Raw genomic sequence first — 27,894 nt, forward strand, 5'->3', positions numbered from 1 at the left:
GTCGCAACCAAATCTACCGACATTGTTAATATCATACGAACGTCGATCTGGCGGTGGTTCGCCCGATCGTCGTATAAGAATGTCACAGCCGACCTTGAATTCAAGTTTCAGCGGCATCAACTTCGTTGGTATGAATCGTGGTTCGCGTTTATCTTATACTAGTTTGAGGGCACCCTCAGGCGACAACAGTATAAACGAGGAGGAGAGACTTTCAACGCCTAATGTTCATCGACTTGGTGGTAGCGCCGGTGAGAATATATCCACGGCTGATAATGGCTCGAGATTCTCACAACCTGATGTCAGACGTTTTGCCTTACGGCAGGATGTACCGGCTAAACGTGAAAGACTCTCTCAGCCTACTCTTCTATCAGGCGATTATTATCCAATTCGTGGACAACAGAGATTATCTCAACCATGTTTGTCTACCGTTAGGGACTCTGGTATACCAACGATGATACTCCAATCACCATCACCACCTCCCATGAAGCACAAAAGATTTTCACCAATTTCTGCAGCCACTCATAGAGAACGTCTATCACAATTGGATATTGGCGGGAAGTACAGAAATTGGAAGGATGTCTCTAATTCTACAGTGAAATTTAATCGTGATAGATTCTCGATACCCGAATTGGAAACTCAGAATGATCTGAAATTGATGGCTGGTACGCCTAAACAAAGATTCAGTCTTGACAGTCAATTGACACGTAATCAGGATAGTGGAAGATCGAGATTATTACCAATAGCTAGTTCTCCAATCTCTGAACATCAACAGAGCAAATTCGATGAGATTACCGGTACTGTAAATCCCGGATCTAATAAACTGAAGACTCCTACGCGTGAATGTTTAGAAAGTATTATCGTCGCTAGCACAACACCTATTTTGCCACCGGGAGATCGAAAATTATTCGAATCTACGATAGCACTTAGATCTATCTCACCGACGGCCATTTCATCTATAGCACCTGGAACAAAATCAACATCTACGTCGATAACTACAACCTCAACAATGGCTATGATCAAAGGTATATCAACAACTGTCTTACCACCTAGAGAAAGAATGTCTGTACCAGAGATCAGAAACTCAAGTTTACGTCGTTTGTTGGATCCACCGACTAGACAAAGACACAGCATTACTGGTAATCTTAGACAATGTCTACTTTCACCTAGTAAAGTCCATGATATCACGAGGAAACCATACAAATTTTCTATCGACGAAGCTTTGGAAAAATTAAAGAAAGAAAAAGAAAAAGAGAAGGATAAAGATAAAGACAAAAATAAGGAAGAAGTTAAAGAAAAAGAGAAAGAAAATATCATGGCCAATGAGCCCGATCTCGATATAATTCAACCCCCAAAACACATTCAACGCCATTATTCTTATACCTATGACATCAATGACGAAGGTAGTTCAATTGGTAAGATCTCAGTTAGTAGTATACCTAAGAAGAAATTTTTAGAGAGTAACTTTGATGAGAATGAACAAGTGATTACAACTGTAATAGAAACTGATGTACCAGTTATATTAGGTACACCGAAATATTTCAAAAGAATGCAAGCTTACTCAAGTGAGACACCTAAATGGATCAGAAAGTATTTAGACAGTAGCGACGGTCCTAAATTTGGTAAGAAAAGTACAACGGGCACTGGTAATAAAGAGACCTCGAAATCTAGCAGAAAAGGTAGCAGAAGAAAAAGTTCTTTGGAATCGATCGAGGCTGAAAAAAAACCAGAGAATAAGACTCGATCAAAATCGGTAAGTAGCGGCGAAAGAAGTCCAATGATGAAGAGCACCGGTATCAGTCAAGAATTCATGAACAATATTAAAAACACTTACGTTAGGATCGTGCCAACCAGTAATATGCAAGAGAACAGATATGAAATAGCCGTAGGATCGAGTTGGACTCAAGGTAATGACAATCATGGATCGTATGGTGTTGTTGATGGTGATGATACCGATTCGGATGATTCTACCTCTATTTAAATGCCAAAGATATAGTTATTTTTCCAAATGACCGCCAATTAACATCGGAATGACTTGAGAGAATCTCACCATTGTATCGCTTATATCTCACAACTATGCTATATGCATACATATATATATATATATATATATATATATATATATATATATATATAATATATTATATATTATATATTGTATATTATATTAAACTGTATATTATATCATATATCATATATCGTGTGTCACGTTTCGTACATTATACATATATTATTATGTTTCTAAATGTTGAATTTGTTGGGAAAAAAATGATACCAGGATACCAAGTGACACTGATCAGGAATCATTAAAATATAGTTTGTAAACTTTTGTTAGATTATTTCTTCTTTTCTTTTTCTTAAAGATTTTCTTCTTTGTTACAAATCAAAATATTCAATGTTTTAAAAGAAAAATTAATAAGTGAAGTGCATTAACGTATGTCATTTTTGATTAAATTTTGTACTTAAATCGTATTTTCAACGTATGATCTAATAAAGGTAATAACGAAGCATTAATTCACACAATATGTAATTAATTATTGATTTCTATAAAGATAATTATAGAATGACGAGTCAATAAGATATGAATGATAAAAATAATGTCAAACATTGTACATACATCATTGTTTAAAAAATTAAATTATTCTTTAGATAAACGCAAGTATATAGAGGATTACTTATTCAATGCTTTCAAGTTTTCAATTATATTATCTTTATTTCTTTAATGAATTAAATAACACACACATATATATATATATATATATATTTTTTTTTCTCCCTTTTATATTAATATAATTTTTATTGTTATATTGATGCTTCATCATTACGATCTTTATTAATGATAAAGATTGAATACAAATGAAATCGATGGTTCCTTTTATTAAAATAGCTGAATTATTTTTTAAACTGATACTAGTCATCCTACTGAACAACACAAACGTGATTTAATAATTTTTTATCTCAATCAATTATCGAGATGGTTTCCAACTGGTATTAGAAATATTTGAAATACTATTTTATATATCATGGATGCCAAAGTATATGAATGTAAATAAAATAATATTTCAGATATACATATAAGAGAGATTATAATATTAATTAGTTAAATAATTTCTTTTAATACTCAGAAGTTAGAAATAATAATTGTGAATAAAAGCGTTTTTGTTGTAATTTTATATTTTTCTTCTTTTTTTCTATATTTCTCTGGATATATTATTTTAATGAAATTAAAGGCAATATAGACCATTTTATATGATATTTATCAGAATAAAAAATCATAACATTAATAAACGAATAATATTAAGTTCTATTTTAAACAATACAAATAAATTTTTGTATTACAAATGCTTTGAAGGAACATTTATTTTATATAATTGAATTGTTTCATATTATTCTCTCGCATTAAATGCTTATGTTATATATAATATGTTATATATTATTTTATAACAAAAAAAAAAGAAAAAAGAAAAAAAAAAAGAAAAATGTTAGAGCTTTCAAAACTATAAAATAACGTAGATATTAAATGTTGTGTAACGTGGAATAATAAATGTTACTGTTGTCAATAAAATACATTTATTACCTATAAACATTAATAGAATAAAAAATAGATTAATAAAAAATAAACGACAATAAATGATTTCATTCATGTAATTATGTTTGATTCTGTAATCGTTAAAACTCAATGAAATGAAATGTTGATCAATGAAATATTATTAATTCATAAAAAAAAATATGATTGTTTCGGTATCCTCTATAAACAAAAAATATAAATGAAGATAAAATGCAAATAAAAACTAAAACCTTGATTAAACTATTATATAATTCATCATCGTATATGAAAAATATAACTATACATATAATGATATATTTTAATGTATGTAGAACTGGAAAGATGAGTAAGACAAATGGAAAAAAAAATTGGGTCTAATGAATTTTTAATTTTTTTATTTGACGTGTTTAATTCCTATTTCTGGTTGAATATACAGACAAAAAATTAAACTTCTACAGCAAGTTTAAGATCTCACAGTTAATATTCTTTCTATTCTATTGTTTTAAAACAAATTATTAAATTACACTTTTTATTATTATTTTTTTTTTCTTTATAATATTATTACTATTACTATTATAATTATACAATTATAATGAAAAGAAGACAAAATGAAAATATTTTTTATAAACTATTTTATAAAGATTCAACGCGATGATGTTATTTATATTTGCATGATAAATATTTACTTTTTTAAATACATTTTCATTAACAATGTTTAAGAACTTAATATGATGATTACACGTTTCTATTGCAAAATACAAATAAGAAAGCAGTAAAGAAACTTATTTTTTAGAGGTAAATTTTGAAAGACCTTCTAATAAACTAACATATGCTGTATGCTCATAACTTGTACTAAGTTCGATGATCTTTTCAGCAAATCCATTTGAAATACCCTTTTCTTCGAGATAATTCATCAAGAGATCGTATAGATACTACAAAAAAAAAGAAAAGAAAAAAAAAAAAACAGAAAATATATGTAGATTCATAAAAGCAAAGTATTATATCCTATAATACAAAGATACTTACACCATCGATAATTTCACCGGCAACTGCATATACTTTATCGCTATGTTCTCCTTCGTAGAAAGTTATTTCGTCTATACCAAAAATGTCATCTGAAAAATACAAATGTAATTTAATATAAAATTTATTTTATTTAACAAATAACAAATGTAACTTTTTTTTTTTATTATAGTGCAAAAGTGTTACATTCTCATTTAAATATTTCATAACAAACAATTACGAATAAAAGAACTTCATAAGAATGCATTTGATTTTCCAAAGAATAATAATCAAAATGATACTGATCATCATTTTGTACTCAACACTTTGGTTATTCATATAACGCATTATATTTTTTCATATGAACTATAAATAAACGATTACTTACTATAGCTATCATCAGCTCCGGATGCTCCTGGTTCGCTATTAAATGAACATGTAAATCCTAAAGTTTGATTTCCTCTTACTATATCAACGGTAAATGATGGTTTGCTTTTCATTTCTCCAATATCTGCATTATCACTTTGAGGATCAATTTCTGGTTCAGAATTGGTATCTACCGTATGATTTACATTGAATGAAACTCTAATTCTGTTTAGAATTATACAATTGAGATATATTAATATTAGAAATTAGAATGTACAGTTATTACTTTATATTGTATTATAATATATATATATATATATATATATATATATATATATATATATATTAGTTAATATATTTTTTAACATTATATTTAGTCTTACATCTCGCCTTGATTATTCTTCTCAAGAGTAACTTCGGCGCTATCCAGAGATACCTTAAAACCATCTAATTCTGTTGGGATAGTTTTTAATTTCTGAGCTTTCTTTTCTGCAACTATTTCTTCAGCCAAGAATTCTACTAATTCCTTCTCCGCTAATAATATAAATAATAAATACATTTTTAATAATCTTAAATAAACAAAATTATATACAATTATAACATGTCATAATGTTAATGATTAAAATGTTAAACTGAATAAAGAAATATTACTGAAATGTAAATAATTTACAAAAGACTAAAAATGTTATAAAATTCTGATTATATCTAAATGTGTAATATTACAATAAGAGATAAAACGTTAATTAATAAATAAAAATTAATTCTCATAATTAATAAACTTATTACGCGTAGAAAGAAATTTTGACAACAAAATTATTTACCTTTGGTATGAGCATTTCTATTACATTTGTAATTGTAAATTTGTAAATTCTGAATTTTCGGAACAGCAAACGATATTATAGCATCGTTCTGCCGGTTGCACATGTTCCACAATGTCCGATATAAATTGCTATTCGTTAAACCATTGTTAGAAGTTGAAGATAAAATATTTTTAATCGCAGACCCACGAAGCAGATTTCTTACTAAACAATTCATCTTCTTTTTTTTATTTTTTTATAATTTACTTAATATAATTCTTACGAAATGCAATAAGAACAGCGTGGATGAAAGAAGAGCATCTAAAGAATAGTAATAGAAAATGGTTGCATCACGATCTACCAACCTTATATTATTTCCTATTTTATATAACTTCCGAAACGGAAATAGATTAATTCAGAAATGTAACTTCAGAAAACCCTAGCTGAAAATAACTAATATGAAATAACCTCCATGTTTTTTATTTTAGTTCACTTTTATGTCGATAGATGACAGTATTACTGCCCTTTATGAAAGTGAAGTAGTTTATGTACGTCGTATATGCGATTATTCAACAGCTTTGTAACATTCGATTAATTCGATTGTTTCATAATTCGTTTAAGTTAAATTCATCGGTAGCAGTGAAGTGAATTTTTTTGAATTAAATAAATTTATATCGGATATTAACACGTTGAAATATGTTTAATTGAAGATCAATATATATTTACATATGAATATTTTGATGATCGAAGGCCAATGTTTACTCAATATTGAGTTTTTCTATTCTAAAATTTATCTGTTTTTAAGAAGTCTTTGGACACTAACGCCGCATAGCGTTAAAAATCATAAGTACACGTTCAGTAGTTAAATTAGGTTCAGCACCTGTTCAAAATTTTATCAGTTATACGCGATTTAATATTTCTTCATTAATTTAAACAATAGAATTTTTAAATATCTGATCTGTCCATTTGTAAATTATTTTATTTAATGCGCTGTCAAATTTTTTTTATATTTGTTCATAAAAATGCATACTAATATACGACTTTATTTATTTCTTTTCTATTTCAATTTAATTGTTTTTATTCGTTCGGAAAAAAACGAAAGTGTTTTTGTACCATCACGTGAATGGCAAACCATAAAAAAAGGTAATTAATATGATATTTGATAATTAATGTTATGTGATAATATAAGACATCTTATAAGACCACGTCAGTTGAATTGACCGTTCGATAATCTATCATAATAACAAAAACTGTTTAACATTTTCGAAAATAAAAATTTTTTTCATTCTCTAACGGTATTCTTATTTAATATAATATAAACGATTTTCATTTATTTTCTTTGATAATATTTATTATTATGAATTAAAGATAATGAGAAAATATAATAATGATACGTTAGATCAAATTAATTAAATAATTAAGATATATGTAATAAGCAAATTGAAATATTTATTTACTTTATGTATCTTTCATATATACGATATATTTATTAAATAACTAATTGTAAATTTTTTTAGGTGAACCAATACCAGGAGGATTACATGTACGACATAATTTTCAAACTGGAGTTACGGAAGCTAAATTGATGGATGACGAGGAAACAAAGGAAAAAGATTTTAATGAAAATACCAATCAATCTCATTCAAAATCGTTGATATTACACCCGGACAAAACATTGCTGAAATCAGAAGATGATGAATCTGTGAAATCTACAAAAACTAAAGAATCAGAAACATTAAAAGTATCGATTATGGAATTAAAAGCTAGATTGAAGAAGATTAAAGAAAGCGTAACTGATTTAACATCTGAAATAAATGTAATAAGAAATATCTATTGCAATAATTTACATTTATAGACACATTATAATTAGTATTTTATAATCTTATTATATATATATATTTTTTTTTTTTTTCGTTTTTAAGGAAGAAAGTACGCAGGCAAAACTGATGCAGAAAATGAAAGCTTATGAAACATTGAAAGAAGAATTGAAATTGTCCAAAGTTAATATTACCACAGATGCCGAGATTTTGAATAATTTATTCAAGAAATTTCAATTATACAAAGATCCCATGCGTACATCTTCTTTATTGAATATAGAAATTGAAATCATTTTGGATATACTTAATGGTTTTGAATATTTGATCCATCAAATCGACATTGCTCGTTTATTTGCAGATATGGAAGGGTAAGAAATCTTATAATTTAGTTTTTTTTTTTTTTTTTTTTTTTTTTTTTTACTAAAGGATAAAAAGCTAATTGTTTGATATATTTGCAGTATAAGTAATATCATATTACCATGTCTGAATAGTACGTACAATGAAATAAAAGCAGAAGGGTTAAGGCTTTTAGGTGCTGCTGTTCAATCTAATCCAAAAGTACAAGCGAAAGCATTAGAAAAAGATTTGATACAGAAACTTCTACATATATTATCAACAAATAGTAAAATTTTGGTAAAGTCCAGATGTCTTTTTGCATTGAGTGCCTTAGTACGTCAGTTTCCTGCTGCCCAGAAAGCTTTGCTTGATCATGGTGGTTTAGAAATTTTTGGAAAGATCTTGAGCAATAATCAGTTACAAACACAATTAAAAGTTATGAAACTTATTAATGACTTGATCGTCGAAAGGCAAGATATAGAAAAAATTTCTGATATTAAGAAACGTGATGCGAAAGCAAAAGAATATGCTACCACAGATTTTGAACAAAAATTATTAATGCATAGATATTGCAAATATTTAAATGATTTAATGATCAAAAGTTTCAAGTATGAGCTTCGTGATCAAAATGAAATTGACAATTATGAATTACTAGAAGTTGTAAGTGAAAGTATGATTATGATTAATCCCATATGTAAAAACGAAATTTATATCAAACATATACTCCTAAAAGTTATAAACGACGTGTTAAATCATTATCAAAATTTAACTGGTAGTGTAGAATTAGATGACGCCGACATAATCAATAATCAGATACAACTAATTAAAAAATTGAAGGGAGTCCTTGAAATGTCCTTGCATGAAGAATTGTAAATAACTTTGATGGAGTTTGTATACAAGATAGAATATAATTATGTATCATAAATAAGTTTAACACAGGGAAAGAGAATAACATTTTCTTATTAATATTTAATGGTGCAAAGCAATGACCCTTATAAAACAGAACATGAAATTGTGATCCTGAAACAAAAGATTTATCATTATGTTTTATATCTACAAAAATTATAATGTATTATAAAGGCTGTAAATAGGTTATTATTCTATGTGACTGATTATTTTATATAATGTGATTCATATAGTCTAAATCAGAACAAGTTTATAAAAACAAAAACAATATATATTATTTATTTTCAATTTGAAATTTCTTATAAACGTGTTTTGATTATAGACCAATGTAAAAAATGTAATATACAATACACATATATATATATATATATATATATATATATATATATATATGTATATATATATTTATATGTACGTGTATATATGTGTATATAAATATACATACTACAGAGTGATATTCTCTTTCCGTTTGGTAAAAAGTTAATATAAATTGTATTAAAGAAAAAAAAAGTTAAAATCTTAAAGACATCAAATCTATTTTTTGTCATCTTGATGTACTCTTGCAACATTTTTTAATTAGACTTAATTTTTCGAAATTCGTAGATTAAAATTAATATCACTCTGTTAACATATATATATACATACACACATACATGTGCATATTTATACATATTTATATATATACACAACGTATGAATGTTTTTAAAACTATAGGAAACTAGAATATAGAAGAGTACTATGTTTTTAATATATAATTAATATCAAATTATGTTAGAGTAAAAAAAACAACAAAAAAAATGCACAAATGTTATATTTTCACTATTTGAGAGCAATTATTTATTAAATTATTTTGCAGATCTAGTTATATCGTCTACCTCATTATATATACTAATAATTATATTGACAAAATTGTTTTCAATATAGGATATTATTATGATACAAATATAACCGGATAGAATATAATATAGTTTATTTACAAATTTTAATGATTACATATATTAATTGGACTCATTATTATGTCATAACTTTCAAAAAATATTAATACGTGGAGAAATATATTTTAAAACAGGGTTTGTATATACAGGTGCTTTGGAAAGGCACTCATGTACCATGTTAATTATTTTTCTTTTTTTCTATTTCTCTTTTTGTTGTTTATTCTTTTTTTTTTTTCTTTTTATTATTATTATGTTGTTTTTCTTCTTTTGAAAAGAATACCTTGTTCTTCTACCTTTTAAGTACAAGGATTGTTTTAGATCATATATAATTACAATGACATATAAACAATATATACATTTCGCATGTATCCGTTTTGAATAAAATAATTTAAGTTATCATTTGGATATAAATGAATTTGATTACATTGAAAAAAAACTCTTGATGTGTTTCTTTTTTTTTTTTTTTCTTTTTTCTTTTCCTCTTGTGTTTACATATATAAGTTTAGAGAGAACGATATTTGTACATTCTAGGCATTATGATGAGAGACGACTAGGCCTATTATCTTGATCGTGTATATATACTCATTTGCTTATTTATTAATAACAAACGATAACGTGATAATCATATAATTATTTCATCAAAAAATTCAATTTGAAATTATTCGATAATGATTATTATCAATTTAATTCAATTTCTTTTTCTATCGATAGATAACGAAATGGTGTGCGTGTGAATGACGCGCGCGCGCGCGCTATATATATATATATCTAATTTTATAAAATATTACGTATTGAAATTTATTTCTCGAAAGATCGTACATATCTACATTATTAATTTCTTTACATAATATAATTTGTGTATACATTAACTTTTCATTTTCGTTTACAATTGATTTATACAATTTTATTTTCCCATTGTCGCAAAATATAACATCAACGTAATCGTTCGTTTTCACTTAAATAGATTTATGGGTTTTTCTTGAAAACATATACTCACATAGAATTTTTTTTAGGAACTCAAACATATGTCCTTTCTCTCTCTCTCTCTCTCTCTCTCTCCCCCTCTTTTCGGGTAAGTATATTTATTAACAGTTTGCGTACCAGAGGATTTTGACAAAACATGATCGAAAAACGCCAAGGAACGCGATAGCACTCCTTCGATTACGTATCGAAAAAAGCCAAAGAGCCTGATAACGTTTGTCATATTCAATGTGGTAAACAAAGGGACCGCGCTTCTCGTGTTTGTCTCTTTTATACTAACATTCTTTTTGGAACTGGTAAAAGGATTGGACGTAGTGTTATAAAAGTGCAATTATCATTGTTAATAACTGTGTAATATTATATTGAATTACTGATAGCGATGCGACGTACATACGTCTGAAAGGCAGAGCGCGTTTCAACAAATTTCGATTTCGTGGGCCGTCAGTTGTCTGTTTCGGCCAAATGTCCTGGCTTTTTTCGTCACAAAATCTGAAGATGTGCTTAAGTGTCTCGTGGTACGCAAACGGTTAAATATATTTGTATGTAATCTTTCTTTCTCTGTCTCTCTTTTATATATGGAAAATTTTATATCATATGTGATCTCATCTAATTTAAAAATTTTATGTTCTATTTAAAATGCCCTTTTTTAATTTCAATGTCAAAGAAGGGGAAGCATTAAAAATTATTTACACGCCTTCACCTTTTTTCATAACATGAAATGTCATTCGTCAATTCGTTACACATCTCATATAATAATATTGTAGATACAATTTTACAGAATTCAATTGAAAATGTAGTTTGCGATCAACACAATCTATATATATATATATATATAACATCACCTATTTCAATTTGCCAATGTAAATAATTCATTTCAAATGGTTGGCTTATAAGAAGAAAAATATTAAATTTATTTAGATACAGAAATGTTATTAACTTTGAAGATTATAAAAATAAATTTACACTCTTCTCCTTCGATTATAAGAATACTATAATATTAGTTAGTTTAAATGATTCGTATAGTAAACACATTCTTAATTATTGTAAAGGATCACAGAGTCTGAAAAGTAGTGCTTCCCTCAAGCTTATTTAAACTGTTTTTAATATTTTAGGATACTTTTAATATATATATACATAAACTCCTATAACTTTGTAAGATATAGCTTATGTGTTGGAGCATGTAATAATGTATCCATATACAAGAGTATGGTCATCAGTCGTTTCCACTTGAATATTCAACTTCTTTTGATGACATTTTATCTTAATAAAGCAACAAAATTATGTAATTTTATGGCAACATATAATCTCTCTTTTGGGATAGTCACTTGTAATATGTGTGTATGTGTCTGTGTATATGTATATAGAAATATATGTATATATATATATACATACATAGATTATTTAATGAAAGTATGTTCTTATAGAAATTTGTTGTACTTCAGAAAAGTACTATCATAAAATGATCAACAGATTTTAGTACTCTATATAAATTTGTTCAAATTAATTCCTTTCCTTGGATGAAATATCCCTTAGTCGCAAAGAATTGTTAAAATTGCCATTAACATAACACCAAATAACAAAGCAGCGAGTTGCTTTAAAGATTCCTTGGGACTAGATTCTTTAAGCAGTTCTGGTAAAATTGTTACTAAGCCGATATGAAGGAAACCACCTGCCGTAAATGGCAAAATCCAACTTGTCCTTGCCTCTGTAACAAAATGTGATAATTAAAAAAGAAGTTATATTTATTATTAAAGGAATATAAAGGATAACTTAATTAATAAATCTCAAATACTGAATTGCAGATAGTCACAAGAATGAATATTTTCTGTAATTAATCAAGGTCGTAGAAGTTATCAGTAAAGATATGAAGTGTTGACATACGCAATTTATAAATAGTTCATATAATCATACAATAAAGTCTGTTTTTCAACTTCATCTTATTATTTTATTATACAGGATTACCCATATAAAGTAATAAAAAGTATATTGTTAATATAACCCATATAAATTGACTCATATAAACTAATAAAAAGTATATTGTGAATATAAAATTGAAGTTTATCAAGAAAAAAAAAAAAGAAAAAAGAAAAGAAAAAGAAAAAGAAAAAAGAGAACTAAAAAAAGCGTTATCTTTAAATTGTACTTTCATTGATTATCTATTCGTATAAATCTATAATAAGAGAAAACTAAAAATGTATATCATTCTACTAACCAACTTCACCACCAGAAAAAATAATAGCGGCTAAGGATCCAAAAATTCCACCGGTTGCAGTTAAAAGTTGTGCCCTCGCAGCATCCCATCTGCTGAATCCACTGCGAAGTAAAATAGCGAAGTCACCAACTTCATGTGGAATCTCATGAACCAAAATAGCGAACGTCGTTAGGGCGCCTAATCGGAAGGACATGAGGAAGGAACCTCCTACAGCCAATCCATGAGTAAAATTATCAATACAATTTGCCATAAGATTGAGATATCCTGCTATGTGTTTTGATTTAGTTTTTTTGACAACAGTATTAACAGTTTGCCGAGTAACTTTTTCCTTTGTTTTAGACGATACGCATTTTCTGTCAATGATACATCCATTCAACAATGAAGATGATGACGATGAAAGACCATTGTTCTTTGTAAAACTCTTCAAACAATCGCTGACTTTACCGACCGACATATTATCAGATAAAACTATGCCATTTGTAAGTTCTGATTTTAAGTAACCATTTTTTTTTGGTTTCTTTACACCATTACTATTAATCTCCATGTATCCGTTTTTCATTAGTTTGTTTTCCAAGAAGGGTTCCATCTAATAGACAAAAAAGAGACATTTCTTTATATTATATTATCTTTATATTATAAATAAAAAAAATCTTTTTAATATTTTTATTAACGATTTCAAAAAATAATCATACCTCCAAAAGTTCATTATCCGTATAATGTTGAACATAGCCATTCTTTTGTTTAATCCCAATCAAATTAATACAATTATTATTCTCCATTTCTTCTTTATCAGTATCAAGATTTTCTATAATATTCTTAGATGTATTCGTGGTATCATCTGCTTGTTGTTCCTCTGGATCATAATCGAATGCAAAAATTTTTTCAACGATGACAAAAACCAAAAAACCGGTGAGAACCCAAAGACCACAGGGCATAGATGGAGGATTTGAATTTTCAGCTAAAAATATTAAATTAAAATATTAATTTAAAAATATTTCATTGTTAATCAATGATAGTAACAATAACAATAACAATAATAATAATAATAATAATAACAATAACAATAATAATAATAATAATAATAATAATAACAACAATAACAATAATAATAATAATAATAATAAATAATAACAATAACATCAACAATAGTAATAATAGTAATAAAAAATAATAATAATAATAATCATAATAATAATCGAAGAAACAAATAGTAAAGAAAAAGGACAAACAAAATTGAGTACTTTTTATTGAGTTTTCCCGATAGGATAGATAATTTTACTCGAAGAAAGAAGAATATTAACGTAAAATGAAGAATTGTAATCGTCGTGTGCATTCTCGGGACAAATCGGAAAGGTTCGTCGCTATTGGTCGAGAAAGAGACGGTTCAATTTATCGGGGCACAGCTGGTGATTCAAATCCGTAACCGACGTATAATAGAGTTCGAAGGCGTTCTACAAAGAGTTCATAAAGCCTCTTCCACCGGATGGAAGCTTCTTCTAATATACATAGATATACACAGTACTTAATTCAGAATATACAGAGCGTTCCAAATCGCGAATTGGTTTCTACATATGAAACTACTGCACGTGTTTTAAATATATAACACACACACACACACACACATACAAACACAAACAAACAAACACAATCTGATCTTAAAGTTTAATCTAAAAAACGAAGTATCTTTTTTAATTCACAAATATAAATTGTAACTTTAATCTTATTGAAATTTTTATTAATAGACAATAATAAATCTATTTCATTTAATTCAATTCGCAATAATCTCATTTATCAACCATTTTTATATGATTCTTTTCATTGTATAATAACTTCGATCGTATTTCATTTTTTCTTACCTCGTTTCAATGAATCGTTTTCCCATGCTTCTGGTAAAAGATGTAAAAAAACGTCACCCAAAAGACCACCAACAGCGAAGCTTAAAAGCAATTTCAATGTTCCTGCGCTAGCTGGAAAAAGAAGAAAAAAAAAAAAAAGAATAAGAGAATATAATACAGTCTTATTTATTTATTTTACTTTTTAACTTAATGGATAATCAATAATATTATATTGAAGTAATATGATATTGAAATTAAACGTAACATTCATGATCGAAATAAATATAAATATATATTCGCCATATGTATGTTATATCAATTTTTTCTAATTTTGATTTTTATAAACGATGATTTATATAAATACGTATGTATGCCGTCGATTAATCATCTTGTAAAAAAAAAAAAAAAAAAAAAAAGAAATACAACAAATAAGAGAAAAAAAAACAACGAAGTTGCACTCAGCAAGGGTTGATTCCTCGTATTACATTATATCATGAAAATAATTCAAAATAGACATAGTACAATAAAAGCGTACATATATATACATATATATATGTATGTATGTATGATACACACACACGATATATATGTACATATTATAGATTTGTGAACTAATAATGATGTACGTGAAAAAAAAAAAATATATATATATATACACAAAACACACGGTCGATTGGAGAACGTATGGCAAACGAAGATAAGGTCAAAGTTAACCTTTTTTCAACGAAAAGTCGTTTATCACGAATTATATGCTCTTTTTTATAGTCAAGTCAATGAACATACAAAATGTAATTCGATCGATACACATATCTTCGAGAAACATGTTTTTTATCTTTAGATTATGTGACTTGTAAATAATAAATATTACCTTGTATATATACGTGTAAATACATATATATATATATATTCTTTTTTATGAGAATACACCAAATATTTTCCTATCAAAATGGAATTTCCTTTCAATACGAAAATTTTAACGAGATAAATTATTTCACTAAGCACAAACGCGCGCGCGCTCGCACATACATTTTTTTTTTTATTAGTAATATTATTAATTACATATCGATTCATCGGGCATTTGTAATTTAGTTTATAATGTTATTTTAATCTAAAAATTTATTCTCTTTCTCTTTCTTTAAATAATTCAATTCATAGAAATCAAGTGAGAAAAATGATTTTTTTTCCCCCTTTTCTTTTACATATAAGTATAAACGTTTTTAAATTATATTTCAAAAATGATCGCTCCTAGGCGACATTTCGATGAGTTCAAATTATTCACGCCGATTCTACGTTTGTTTATAAATAATTTTGTTTATAAATATTATTCCAACTTAAACGTTGATTTTCTATTTTCTTGTTTTTCTTTTTTTTTCTTTTTTCCCTTAAAATAAACTCGACGTAGATGCGAGCGATGAAGGAAAAAGGAAAAAAAAAAGAAAAAAGAATAAAAAAAAAACAAGAAAGAAAGAGAAAGAAAAACCATAAATAAAACAAAAAAGAATATTATCAGTTGTAATGTATAATTCACGACAAATCGATAAAAGTCTAAAGAGAGAAACGTGACTTTATATGATGGTATTGCATTAAATCTATTCTTATTATCGATCATACCATTACAATGCGAAATAAATATCAAACTCGTAGCAATATAATAATTGATCCAAGTATACGTTGGACGTATGTAAATCGTTCGATGCAACTTTTTTTTTTTTACTTTGGAATATTATCATTATTGCAACATATTAATACGATTTCCTTATATATCTGTACGAAGAATTGACGCCATATTGTTTATGATATCTCGTTGATGTTTTATATATATATATATATATGAAACGGAAATGAAACTCTATCTCTATATAAGCAATTTAAAAAATAAAAGATACGATATTAGCCAATGTGAATATTCTAATGCTTCAATGAATTCTAAGAAAAATTATACTGAAAAACCCAAACTTTATTCACATTTTTCAGTATAATCTTTTATACTGAAAAATGTGAATAAAAGAGAGGAAAATGGAATAACCAGATTTCAAAATTAAACATTCTTTCTCATCAAACCAGATGATACGTATTATATTATGCGCTTTTTATCTAAAACATCCCGCGTGATGTGATATATGGTAGGCGTATACTCAACGTTACTGATGGTTCTTCTTGTTGTTCGTAACAATGCGCAGAAACGCAATGTAATCTTAATGAGAAAAAAAAAATAATTTTATCTCCGATTTGAACATATGTGACTGCCCACAAAGGATAAACGTACGTTCTATTTAAATGTGAAAATTGTTAACTTCTTTGTTTTAATAGTAGCTGACAAAAAAAGAGGAACGAGAAAAAAAAAGAAAACGATAAAAAATTTATAGTTTCGTTTTTTTGTTTTTCTTTTTTTTTTTTTTAATCCTTATTTTGTTTAATAATTCTTACGAATAGTTTATTCGCATTTAATGTAACATCCAAAGAAGCTATCTTAAATGATTATGAACGGAGTCATGAGCTTCCTCACTATCTATAACGAATAACTATCTTATTAATTGACTTAACAATCTTAATTGAAGATCTCAAAACATCGATTACGACTAGCAGGATAATTGTTGATAAAAGACATTTGTGTATGTGTTTTATTTTTCTTTCTTTCTTTCTTTCTTTTTTTCCTTTCGAAACAATGAAAATGTGATCGTTTATATACTGTTCGATATGTAAAACGTTATATATAAAACACGCTGTTTAATTATTTCGAAGAAAAGAAAACGACGAAAATAATCGTTACGTCATTAAGTTCGACCGTAAAATCGATACTATTCGAGAATCGTTAGCAATTCTAATAGAGCGATTTAATTTCTTCATTGGTCGAATAAAAAAAAAAGGTCATAAATAATTAAACAGCCATAATATGTAATAAGTAAAATTATCATTAGTAAAATGAACAACATTATCATTAATAAAATTTATATATATATATATATAAAGTATAATTATATAGTAAGTATAAATTATCGTATTTCTATGTGTTTTCTAGGATAGAAAATTATTTAGGTTATGTTCATATATATATATATATATATGTATGTATATATATGCACATAACAAACACACACACACATACACATACGTATGATGACAAACATACACATTACACAGATCATATGACCGGAATATGGCGTGATCGATAAAAGTCACAGCAATATTTTTCATAAAAAGATATTGAATGTTTATTTCTATCATGATTCCGATCATACAATTTGCCATGCGATTGAAAATATGCGTAAGAGTTTGATTGACCTTACATGAACTAAACAAATCGCATTAAAAAAATTGTACAATTTCCAATTCGATAACGAGTCTAAAGTATCAAAATATTCATTCATGAATGTGTTTACTTGTTAAACGATAAAATAGTTGGATTTTCCGTTGACGATGTGTCAAATCTTTCTATATAAATTATTATTATTATTATTATTTATTGTAGTGAATATACAAATATATATATATATTTCTTTTTTTCTTTTTCATTTTTCATTCTTATATTTCACGTGACACGTTTCAAATTAGCCTTTCAAATTTATTCTAAGTGCGAAAAGAAATAGAATAAGAAAAAATGTTTTAACATCAACTTATATTCTTGCAACATCTAATAATAGGTTATATTTCTTTACAAACGATGAAAGATCAAATATTCTAGCAGTCTTCACTTGACTTCACTTTTCTTGTTGCCTATTAAACCTATTATATTTCTTGCACCATTTGAATCCACGTATTATTCTTTTATTTTCTATGAATTAAATATCTTGTATTTTCTATAAATTAAATAATTATTATAACTTTTCTATATATGTTTATACTTATATACATGTATAATAATATAATATTATTTTAATATTTTCAAAGCAAAAAGAGAGAGAGAGAGAGAGAGAGAGAGAGAGAGAGAGAGAGAGAGAGAGTGAGGGAGAGAGATATAGAGAGAGATAGAGAGAGAGAGAGCATTTTCATTACTGTTAAAGATAATATAATAATAATGATAATAAATATATAATAACGAAGAAATATAATGTAGATAATAAAAGTAAACTAAAGAAATTTATACTTTAATACGGAGATAATCATTATGCAGATTTTATTATTACAGATAATATATGTTAAGTCAATAGTAAGAAGATGAGAGATTAATCGTTTAACTAAACAAGACAAAGAAGAAAAGAAGAGAAAAATAAAGAAAAAAGAAAAAAAATAAATATGATAATTAAAGTCGTAACGGAGTATCTTACTTGATTAAAGTTCATATATGAGGATTAATATGAAGGACAAAAAGTATGTAATATTACTTCTTTATTGTGTAATGTTACAATGTTAAATAGAAAAGAAAACGTCAAAATAGAGGTTATGAGATTTTCATTCGATGATAGATCGATAAACGTAATTTTCTACTTTATCGATCGATCCAAATTTTTTTACGATTACATTAAGAACGTTGATATTATGCGTAAAAAAATAGTTAAAATAAATAATATATAAAATTGATGTTTTAGAATCAACTCATACATATAAGAGTTATATAATTACATTATTAATATATATATATACATATACATATACATATACATATATATATATATATTCATATATTTATATTTATATATTATATATTCATATATTTATATGTATATATTACGTATATATTTATATAATAAAAAAAAAAAAATTGGTTTTTTAAGATCAACATTAAATCGTTTAAAAATTTTAATAAAATAATTGAAAAATATTAAACGTTTCTCAACTATAATAAATTCGATCGAACGTAATATCTTTGTGGCGCTATTTAATATTTCAATCAATAATAAAATAAGCGATTAAAGGTCACCGTGATATTATATAATTATAATACGAGTACGTTACTTTTCCTTCTAGAATACTCGATAGACATAGACATTGTCGATTATCGACATCGACAGTAACGATAGAGCATTGACAATAGCTATGAAAGACGAATAATTAAAGTCTCGTTTAAATGAATAATTTTAAAAAGTTAATATAGATTTATAATAATCATCTATTTTTCTCTCCCTTTTTTTTTATAATTTATTATCTTAAAGAAAAATGATTAATTATTATTTTATTATGAAGAGATATATGATCGTTATTATTAATAACAATTAATAGCAAACGAAATATTAGAAAAAAAAAAGGAAAATAAATAAATAAAAAGCGCTCGTAATAAAAGATAAATAAAGAGAAAATAAAATATTTCATCGTAAAAATCATTTTCAATCATAATTTTATAATAGGTTTTATTTAAAAAAAAATTCTAAATACAATATACTTTCGCGTTATCATTAATTAGATGAGATAAAACGATTGCGTGCAATTTTATCGACTGTAGCTAATCTCTCACAATGGTTTATGATAAAAAAAAATTAAAAAAAAGAAAAAAAAAAAATATATATATATATATATATATAAAAACAATCAAAAAGAAAAAAGAACAAAAAAAGAACAAAAAAATTGACAATAATTAGAAATTACTTGCGATAATATATCTATTTTCTACATACTTTCTCTCCTCCTATTTCTTTTCCATGGAATATTGCAAAATCATGATTTTTATTATTATTATTTATATTACTTTTCATTATTATTTTATTTATACTTTCTTTTTCACATATCGTTGGTAACATTATCAACTCGATAATACTCGATAATAATTTATCAAAATTTTATTTTCGATTTTATCATCGAATTATCGATTAACGGATTAAATCGAGATAGCGACTGCTATAAAGAAAAAAAAAAAAAAATAAAAGCAAGAGGAAAAAAAGAAATGAAAAGAACGGTAAAAGAAAGAATAAAACGTTTTGGAAAGATCATTAAAAAAAAAAAAAAAAAAAAAAAAAAAAAAAAAAAAAAAAAAAAAAAAAAAAAAAAAAAAAAAAAAAAAAAAAAAAAAAAAAAAATTCGTCGTTAAAATGTGACATTCTGTCAATGTAATGACCTTGCATTCCGCTCTTGGACAGACAACAAATTTTACGTGCATGCCACGTGAGAAGACTTTGAAAGTAGTTTTATGACCTTGCTATTACGATGGCATTAAACATATGAATAAGACAGAGAAATAGGGGAGAGAAAGTAGATAAAAAAATCTAAAATAATGAGAAAGAGAACAATATGTTAATTTCATCGAACAATATCACTCCATTATTAATATAATCCTTTCCTTTCGTTTTATTTATTTTTATTTTGTTTTCTTTTTTTTTTTCTTTTGTTTCGTTCAAGTTTATATTAATTATTTAATTCACGATGACAATGATAAGGCCATTGGTAAAGTGAATGATAATGTATCCCATAACACTTATTTATTATTTGTCTTTTTTTATCTCTATCTCTAGCTCTATCTTCTCTATCTATCTCTGTTTCTGCTTATGACGTAGCTTCTATACCTCTGTTATTCCGTCTTTATGAAATGCATAACAAACAGAACTAACCATACAGAACTAGCCTGTCATCTTCGAACAAGATGACAAGTTAAATAAGATGCAAGCAAGTTGACAATTTAGATGACTTTATCTGAAACTCACGTTGTCTACGAAGAAGAAAAAAAAAAGCAAATAAATAAATAAAATAAAATAAAATAAAATAAAATAAAGTAAAATAAAATAAAATAAAATAACAGTGTCTACCTTGATATATAATACTCTGAAAATAATTGATGTAATAATAACGGATTAATAACAAAGTATGATATTTTTGACAAATCGATATCTAAATGCTCGGATAAAGAAAAAAATAAAATAATTTAATGATTTATTATCGTCTACTTAAATAAAATTATATTGTACAAGTTAATATTTAATTTCATATATGATAAAATTATTATACGAAAGTCACAAACATTATCTCGTGTCTAAATATAATATATATATTGTGATAAAAAAAATAAGAAAAGAAAAAAAAATATTATTGCAGAAATAAATAATAAAATATTGCATTATAATAAATTAATATTTAATTGTATACACGATAAAATAATAATAATAAAAGTTTCATATTTAAGTATTACACTGATAATGCAAAAAAGGAAAAAGAAACAAAAAAAAAATTGCTAATTGTTATTGCGAATGTAAATAATAAAGTATCGTAAAAATAAATATTTAGTTTTACACATAATATAAATAATTGTACAAAAATTTCAAACATTGTATATCATATTTGTGTATACTGTATGTATGTATACGTGTGCGCGCGCGAGTACCCGCGCGTGTGTGCACTTGGCATACGAATTGTATTAACGAAATGTCGTTTCTGCGCAGTTTAAATTTCTCGACGTAAAGAACGTAATCATGTTTCCAAGTATCGATTAAATAGAATAATCTTCTAGCGTAGAAACTTTCACTAGAAATAACAGAATTCAGATGATGAACCATACATCAAACGTGTTAAATAAAACGTAAAAACTATAATATTAGTTACACTTATATACAAATTGTGTCAAAAATTTAGAGATTTTTTTTTTCTTTTTTTAAATCAATTACTCTTTTTCTAGAGCTCTTGAGAACTCTTTTTACAATCTGGAAAAAAAAAGGAATATTAGCCTGAAGGAATTTTTAGTTTAGCTAGGAACTTTTGATTCTTCTAGAAACTTTCAGCCCACCCAGTATAATCACTAAGAAGAATCTAACTTCTTTATTATAATAAGAATAATAATAATAATAATAATAATAACAGGAGTAATAAAAATAGGAGAAAAAATAAAAATAAGTATTAAAAAAACGAATATAAAAAAAACGATTAGATTTCTTTTATATGTATAAAAAAAAACTTTTATGTATGTATATATATATATATATATATATATATATATATATTTAAAGTTTTATGATGGAGTTATAGAGTTAAAAATAAACAGAAAAAGAAAAAAAAAAGGGAAAATAAAAAATGATCAAGAAAAATTCACAGGCAAAAACGATATTATTTCGATCGAAAGCGAAATCATTCTAATTCGGCGTTATCGTTATTTACGATTAATGTATTTTAAGTGAAATCAGATTACAGGAAACTTCGTTGTCGACAACATCGACTGCAAAACTTTTCTTTTGAGATAAAAAAGATAGAGAATGATATGCTGGGCTACACAACATTCCACCACCACCACACAACACATTCAGTGTGCTTGATCCTAAGAATTGCTTACGTCAGAATTCGCGAGAGAACAAAAACATACTCCTGCTAGTAGAATTTGGATTTCTCAATGCGTAAATAATCATAACCCGCGAGGCAAGAATTTTGAATTGAAAAAAATATATAATATTTGTATGTACATTATTGTATATTATTTATTAATTCGAGAAAAAAAAAATATATATATATATAATATACTTAAATTAATAACGAATTTATATCCTTATTTACATTCGTATGTAATATTTTAAATGATACCAGCCGAATATATCTCCGATCTTATTGTTTTTATAAACAAATGATTCATATAAATAGATTATTATAGATTTTCATAGATATTATAGATTATTATAGATGGGATAAATGTAATATTTATCGAAGTTATTTCAAAGGGTGATCGTTATTGTTATCAACATACGACAGATCCTGGAAATTTTTAATAAAACAATTGTTGAAAATATCCAAAAAATACTTATTATCGATATTTTATCGAGTTAACGAGCTTTGATGTTTAATCAATCGTGCAATCACATTGTTTACGATTACTGAAGTACGAAATACGATTCGATGCTATTGTTATAATAATTATTTTTAACGACGTAATTATCTTTTGGAGGATTCATCTCGATCCTGTCATTTATTTCAATTTTTCTGGTTCTTTTTCTTTTTTCGTTTGTCTCATTTACAAATATGGGTTGTCCAATTCGATGGACGACATTGATATTCATCAATTCATTATTTTGATTAATGCTTATTTTGATCGATTTATTTGACTTTGAAGTCGACCCAATTGCACGACCATCACACGATTTCAGATTTTTATCTTTGAGAACTAATTCGAAATATTGTCCGTTCGTACAACCATAAGTTTTACACGTGAGAAGAATACGATGAAGCGATGCAACACACTGATATTTGTTCAAATATTTTTCACGATTTGTTATCTATTTGACGTTTTTTTCTTTTCTCTCTCTTTTTTTTTTTTTTTTTTTCCTTAATATGCATCATTATTCGTGAGTTCGGTAATGTTTTCGAACATTCATTGAATTAGTTTAAGCCATTTTTTTATTTTTTATTTTTCCATATCGGCTTATATACATCGAGAATAATTTGAAAAAATATTCAACGGTTCAAAGCCCCAGGAATTGAAAAAAAAAAAAAGAGAAAAAAGAGAAAAAAGAGAAAAAAAAAGAAAATAATCACATCAAAAATGTATGAACGAAAAAAAAAGGGAGAAAAAAATACAGCGTCTCTCTCTCTCTCTCTTTCTCTCTGTGTGATATAAAGCTGGGATAGATGTTACACTTTTTCCCCACGTTAAAACTTAGCAAATCTTTTTTATTCGAAGCATTTATTCATAAAATCAATACGAACGGAGATACGTATGTACATTCCGGCTACAATCATTTAAGAGTAGAAAACATTCGATATAAAAATTTGACGAGTTTATTGTTTTGAAAATGTTAAAGACAAATTGAAATTAAAGATACGTATATACTTTATCAAATTTGGAAGGGCGGTGGGGAGAAGAGGGGAGAGGAGAAAGGAAACATTCTATTGTTATTCTCACTTATAAATGAATTACGATGCGTATTATTTACTTCAACGTATTTCCAATGACGGAGATACTTAGTTCTGCCAAAATCTAATGCCAAACAGTTCGTCAAATATATATATATATATATATATATATATATATATTTATAGTCATTCCCTTTGTCTGTCTATACTTTTTTTTTTTTTAAATCGAAAATCCTTACGTCATTTAGAACGTTTTAATTTGTTCAAGAATATTCTTTCGTTCTATCATTCCGTTTATTTTAAAGTTCCTTAAAGTTCTTGATTATGCGACCCTTTGTTCGTAATGTTATCAAAGTAGAAATGCTTATAATATAAAATTTTTAAATATCCATATATTATTTTAAAGATACGGCCATTATGTTAATCATGTTATTCTCGTAAACTCGGAAGAATGTTTTACAAGATAATTTTCTGAAAATGTTTTATAATTCAATAATTTCCCACTCTTTCGTGACCCATATTTAAAAAAAAAAAAAAAAAAAAAGAAAATTTAGGTTAAAAAATAATAGGCTGAAAAATATCGTTTTATCAAACAAATAAAAAGATAAATTCTATTGAGATTATTATCTATCTTTATACAGATAATGATCTCTAGATTTAAGTTCATATTTGGATGATTTACATGTAAAAATGTTCAACAGTGCATAATGAAACGTCTTGCAAGCGCGTGCAAATGACAATTTAATGAACGATTGCACAAGTTTTTATTTATAAAAGGTTGATGCCATCGCACTTTAATTATATCTCATACGAAAATGAAACAGCAGAACGATGATGATGCTTTGAACTAAAGGAAAGATAATAATAATAATAATAATAATAATAATAACAATAGTAATAATAATAATAAAAGAAAAAATAAAAAGCAGATAAAACACACGTTTGTATAATAATATTCTTATGAAAGAAATACGAAAAAGTTTTGTTTAAATGAAAAAAGTATAATAAAAAGATTTTCAAGTGTTGCATTCAAATTCTAACGGTTTTTAATTCCGATCCTGACCAATCGTGGCGCTGTGATCGTCGTTCGATAAAAGAATTTCTTTGTAACGAAGTTCGACAACTTTTTTTTTTCCCTCGTTATTTCACGGTTTCATAAAAAAAAAAAAAAAAAAACATACAAAAAGAATGAAAAAGAAAAGAAATGAGGGAAAATGTCGAATGACATTCTTATCTTTATCGAAAAATTATGTAAAAAATTTCTCTTTGAAGCACGAAATTTCTCATTGAAACGAGAAAATAAAAAGACACTCAACTATTGCGTTGAGTAAATATTTACGATTATGACGTAACGTGGCGCTGCGTTCGTCATCCGATAAACAAATAATTTCATCGGAAGAAAATTCAAAATAGTTTCTTCCCTTTAACAAGGCTTTTTTTCATTCGTAAATGAAAACGAAGAAAAAAAAAGGAAAGAAAAAAGAAAAAAGAAGGAAAAAAGCGAGAAGAAAAAAAGAAAAGGAAAAAAGTCCTTGCGTTAATTATAATAAATAAAAAATATAATAAAATTACCTCCATTCTTGAGATCAGCGCCTTCTTCAATGGGGATGATTAAAAGTGGTAATACACCAGCAAGACCAACCATAGTACTGCCAAGTATTGAGAAGAACCAAGGATTGTAAGTTATATAATAGGAATATTCGTTCCAAGGTAGAGAAATATCGTCGTAGATCATCTTGAAAATGAATCCGGCTGTGTCCTCGGTGCAATTTCGCGCGCACATGTTCACCGCCATATTTGTTATATATATCGCCGCCGGCGAATGCGTCTCGGACGGCGTATGTGCGTGTATATATATGTATATATATATATGTACGTGATGTGTATATATATATATGTATGTATGTATGTATCTATGTATGTGTGTTATTACCACTCTCCCTTTTTTATTTATTCATTTATTTCTTTCTCTCTTTTTGAACTATATTATTAATATTATTATTACTATTATTATTATTATTATTATATCACAGTAGGATCAAAGTTCTTTTACCGTATAAGAAATTACTCTTATTTCATCAGTCGATATTTCTAACTCGATATAACATTGAAAAAAGTAGAATAAACGTGGAATTAAAAAAAGAAGAAATAAAATACGAAGAAGAAATTAAATAAGAAAAAGAAATAAAATAAGAAATAGAAAAAAAGAATAAAAAGGATAAGAAGTAAAAGTGGTAGTGGAAGAAAATTTCACAAGATTCTTATTTGTCGTCGTCGTTCTTCTCGTTCTTCTTGTTATATTACTTTTCTGTTTCTTTAGAGGGCAAGGAACGTAAGCCTAAAAAAAACAAAGTAATATGGACGCTTGTAAAATATGATAATTCTAATAATTTTTCAAAACTAATTGTACAAAACGATATGTAAGAAAGAAAGAAAGAAAGAAAGAAAGAAAGAAAAAAAGAAAAAAGAAGGAAAGAAAGAGAAAAAAGTGAGTAAGAAAGTCAGGTTATGTTATATCAAAAGAGATTGAAGGGAGAGAGAAAGAAAGATAGATAGATAGAGAGAGAGAGAGAGAGAGAGAGAGAAAGATAAAATGGGATAAAAGAAGCAAAGGGAGATGTAAAAGAGAGAAAGAAAAAGACAAAAAGAAAGAAGGAAAGAAAGAAAGATTAGTTGACAAAAGAGACGGAGTAAGGGGAAGTGGCGGTTGAAAATAAATAGTGGGAGTGAGAGAAACGTTCTTGAATGAACACCTGCAACCCCTCGCGCGCACCTTTGAAGCACTAGCACCGTGAGCGAGCCGACTAGCCTACACTGAGGACTGAGTTCGGTCGCTTCGAGCCGAGTTCGTCGCCGCGCCTCTTGGCCGGCGTATATATTTTTCTCGTCTCTCCTCGAGAAGAGGAAGGAAATATGTACTTGGTAGTCGTCCCCTTTGGTTCTTTTTTGTTCTTTTTTTGTTCTCTTTTCTTTTACTTCATGACTTCAGGAGCCTAAAAGATTGACGATTATCGTCGGCGTTACGTTGTTTTTCATATACGCCCGCTCGTTCCTCCTCCCGTTTTCGTCTTTCACACTTTTGAGCGCATATGTCGTTCTCTTTCTCTTTCTTTTGTCACTGTCCTTTAAACGAAAGATTTTTTCTCTCTCTCTTTCTCTTTCTCTTTCTCTCTCTCTCTCTCTCTCTCTTTCTGATCGTATAATATATATATATATATGTGTGTGAGTATATATATATATATTACGTATCTTTATCCTCCTTTTCTTCAATTATTTTTCTTTGAAGATCAATTGAAATGAAGCACATAAAGACGATAAAAAAAAAAGGAAGGAACGTTGTTGGCACGAGGACACACTCGGAAAAAAAATAAGCGAATCGTTTTAAAATGGTGGACGAGAAAGGAACACCATTACGAGACACGTTCTAGACTGATCGCGTTGCGCCGTAGGCAGGCCCCTTTATACTATCCGCC

At 26.8% G+C, this 27,894-nt stretch overlaps 4 protein-coding genes across 5 annotated transcripts; 2 read left to right on the forward strand and 2 right to left on the reverse strand.

Annotated features, from left to right (window-relative positions):
* The first annotated feature begins 79 nt into the window (after nucleotides 1-79).
* LOC124429019 lies at nucleotides 80-2,111 on the forward strand. Its single transcript, XM_046973706.1, has one exon. It carries the CDS (start codon nucleotides 80-82, stop codon nucleotides 1,976-1,978), a length of 1,899 nt encoding a protein of 632 aa, XP_046829662.1. The 3' UTR covers nucleotides 1,979-2,111.
* Nucleotides 2,112-3,922: 1,811 nt separating this feature from the next.
* LOC124428962 (complement component 1 Q subcomponent-binding protein, mitochondrial) lies at nucleotides 3,923-6,067 on the reverse strand. Its single transcript, XM_046973580.1, has 5 exons — nucleotides 5,734-6,067; nucleotides 5,296-5,446; nucleotides 4,935-5,137; nucleotides 4,571-4,659; nucleotides 3,923-4,476 (listed from the first exon to the last, which is right to left on the reverse strand). The coding sequence occupies exons 1-5, from the start codon at nucleotides 5,945-5,947 to the stop codon at nucleotides 4,327-4,329; spliced, it is 807 nt and encodes a 268-aa protein (XP_046829536.1). The 5' UTR covers nucleotides 5,948-6,067; the 3' UTR covers nucleotides 3,923-4,326.
* A 147-nt stretch (nucleotides 6,068-6,214) lies between these two features.
* On the forward strand, nucleotides 6,215-10,043 carry LOC124428960 (nucleotide exchange factor Sil1). Its single transcript, XM_046973576.1, has 4 exons — nucleotides 6,215-6,852; nucleotides 7,227-7,525; nucleotides 7,632-7,894; nucleotides 7,985-10,043. Exons 1-4 carry the CDS (start codon nucleotides 6,732-6,734, stop codon nucleotides 8,733-8,735), a joined length of 1,434 nt encoding a protein of 477 aa, XP_046829532.1. The 5' UTR covers nucleotides 6,215-6,731; the 3' UTR covers nucleotides 8,736-10,043.
* LOC124428961 (zinc transporter ZIP13 homolog) lies at nucleotides 9,722-27,866 on the reverse strand. Of its 2 annotated transcripts, none has more exons than XM_046973578.1 (6): nucleotides 27,195-27,866; nucleotides 25,994-26,759; nucleotides 14,753-14,863; nucleotides 13,589-13,854; nucleotides 12,897-13,482; nucleotides 9,722-12,389 (listed from the first exon to the last, which is right to left on the reverse strand). In XM_046973578.1, the coding sequence occupies exons 2-6, from the start codon at nucleotides 26,214-26,216 to the stop codon at nucleotides 12,214-12,216; spliced, it is 1,362 nt and encodes a 453-aa protein (XP_046829534.1). In that variant the 5' UTR covers nucleotides 26,217-26,759; nucleotides 27,195-27,866; the 3' UTR covers nucleotides 9,722-12,213. The 2 variants fall into 2 exon arrangements, with proteins under 2 accessions (XP_046829534.1, XP_046829535.1); XM_046973579.1 differs by having other exon boundaries at nucleotides 27,175-27,866.
* Nucleotides 27,867-27,894: the final 28 nt, after the last annotated feature.

Source organism: Vespa crabro, chromosome 14, assembly GCF_910589235.1.
Source record: "Vespa crabro chromosome 14, iyVesCrab1.2, whole genome shotgun sequence".
NCBI classification, from domain to species: Eukaryota; Metazoa; Arthropoda; class Insecta; order Hymenoptera; family Vespidae; genus Vespa; species Vespa crabro.

Excerpts from the sequence above, each read along its gene's own strand:
- LOC124429019 (XM_046973706.1), top strand. The coding sequence starts at position 80 with ATGTCACAGCCGACCTTGAATTCAAGTTTCAGCGGCATCAACTTCGTT.
- LOC124428962 (XM_046973580.1), bottom strand. The coding sequence starts at position 5,947 with ATGAATTGTTTAGTAAGAAATCTGCTTCGTGGGTCTGCGATTAAAAAT. Across the intron at positions 4,660-4,934 it reads CGGAGCTGATGATAGCTATA|ATGACATTTTTGGTATAGAC; the intron begins GTAAGTAATCGT and ends TGTATTTTTCAG. Across the intron at positions 4,477-4,570 it reads CCGGTGAAATTATCGATGGT|TATCTATACGATCTCTTGAT; the intron begins GTAAGTATCTTT and ends TTTTTTTTGTAG.
- LOC124428960 (XM_046973576.1), top strand. The coding sequence starts at position 6,732 with ATGCATACTAATATACGACTTTATTTATTTCTTTTCTATTTCAATTTA. Across the intron at positions 6,853-7,226 it reads ATGGCAAACCATAAAAAAAG|GTGAACCAATACCAGGAGGA; the intron begins GTAATTAATATG and ends AAATTTTTTTAG. Across the intron at positions 7,895-7,984 it reads TTATTTGCAGATATGGAAGG|TATAAGTAATATCATATTAC; the intron begins GTAAGAAATCTT and ends ATATATTTGCAG.
- LOC124428961 (XM_046973578.1), bottom strand. The coding sequence starts at position 26,216 with ATGGCGGTGAACATGTGCGCGCGAAATTGCACCGAGGACACAGCCGGA. Across the intron at positions 14,864-25,993 it reads CGCTGATCTCAAGAATGGAG|CTAGCGCAGGAACATTGAAA; the intron begins GTAATTTTATTA and ends TTCTTTTTCCAG. Across the intron at positions 13,855-14,752 it reads AAACGATTCATTGAAACGAG|CTGAAAATTCAAATCCTCCA; the intron begins GTAAGAAAAAAT and ends TAATATTTTTAG.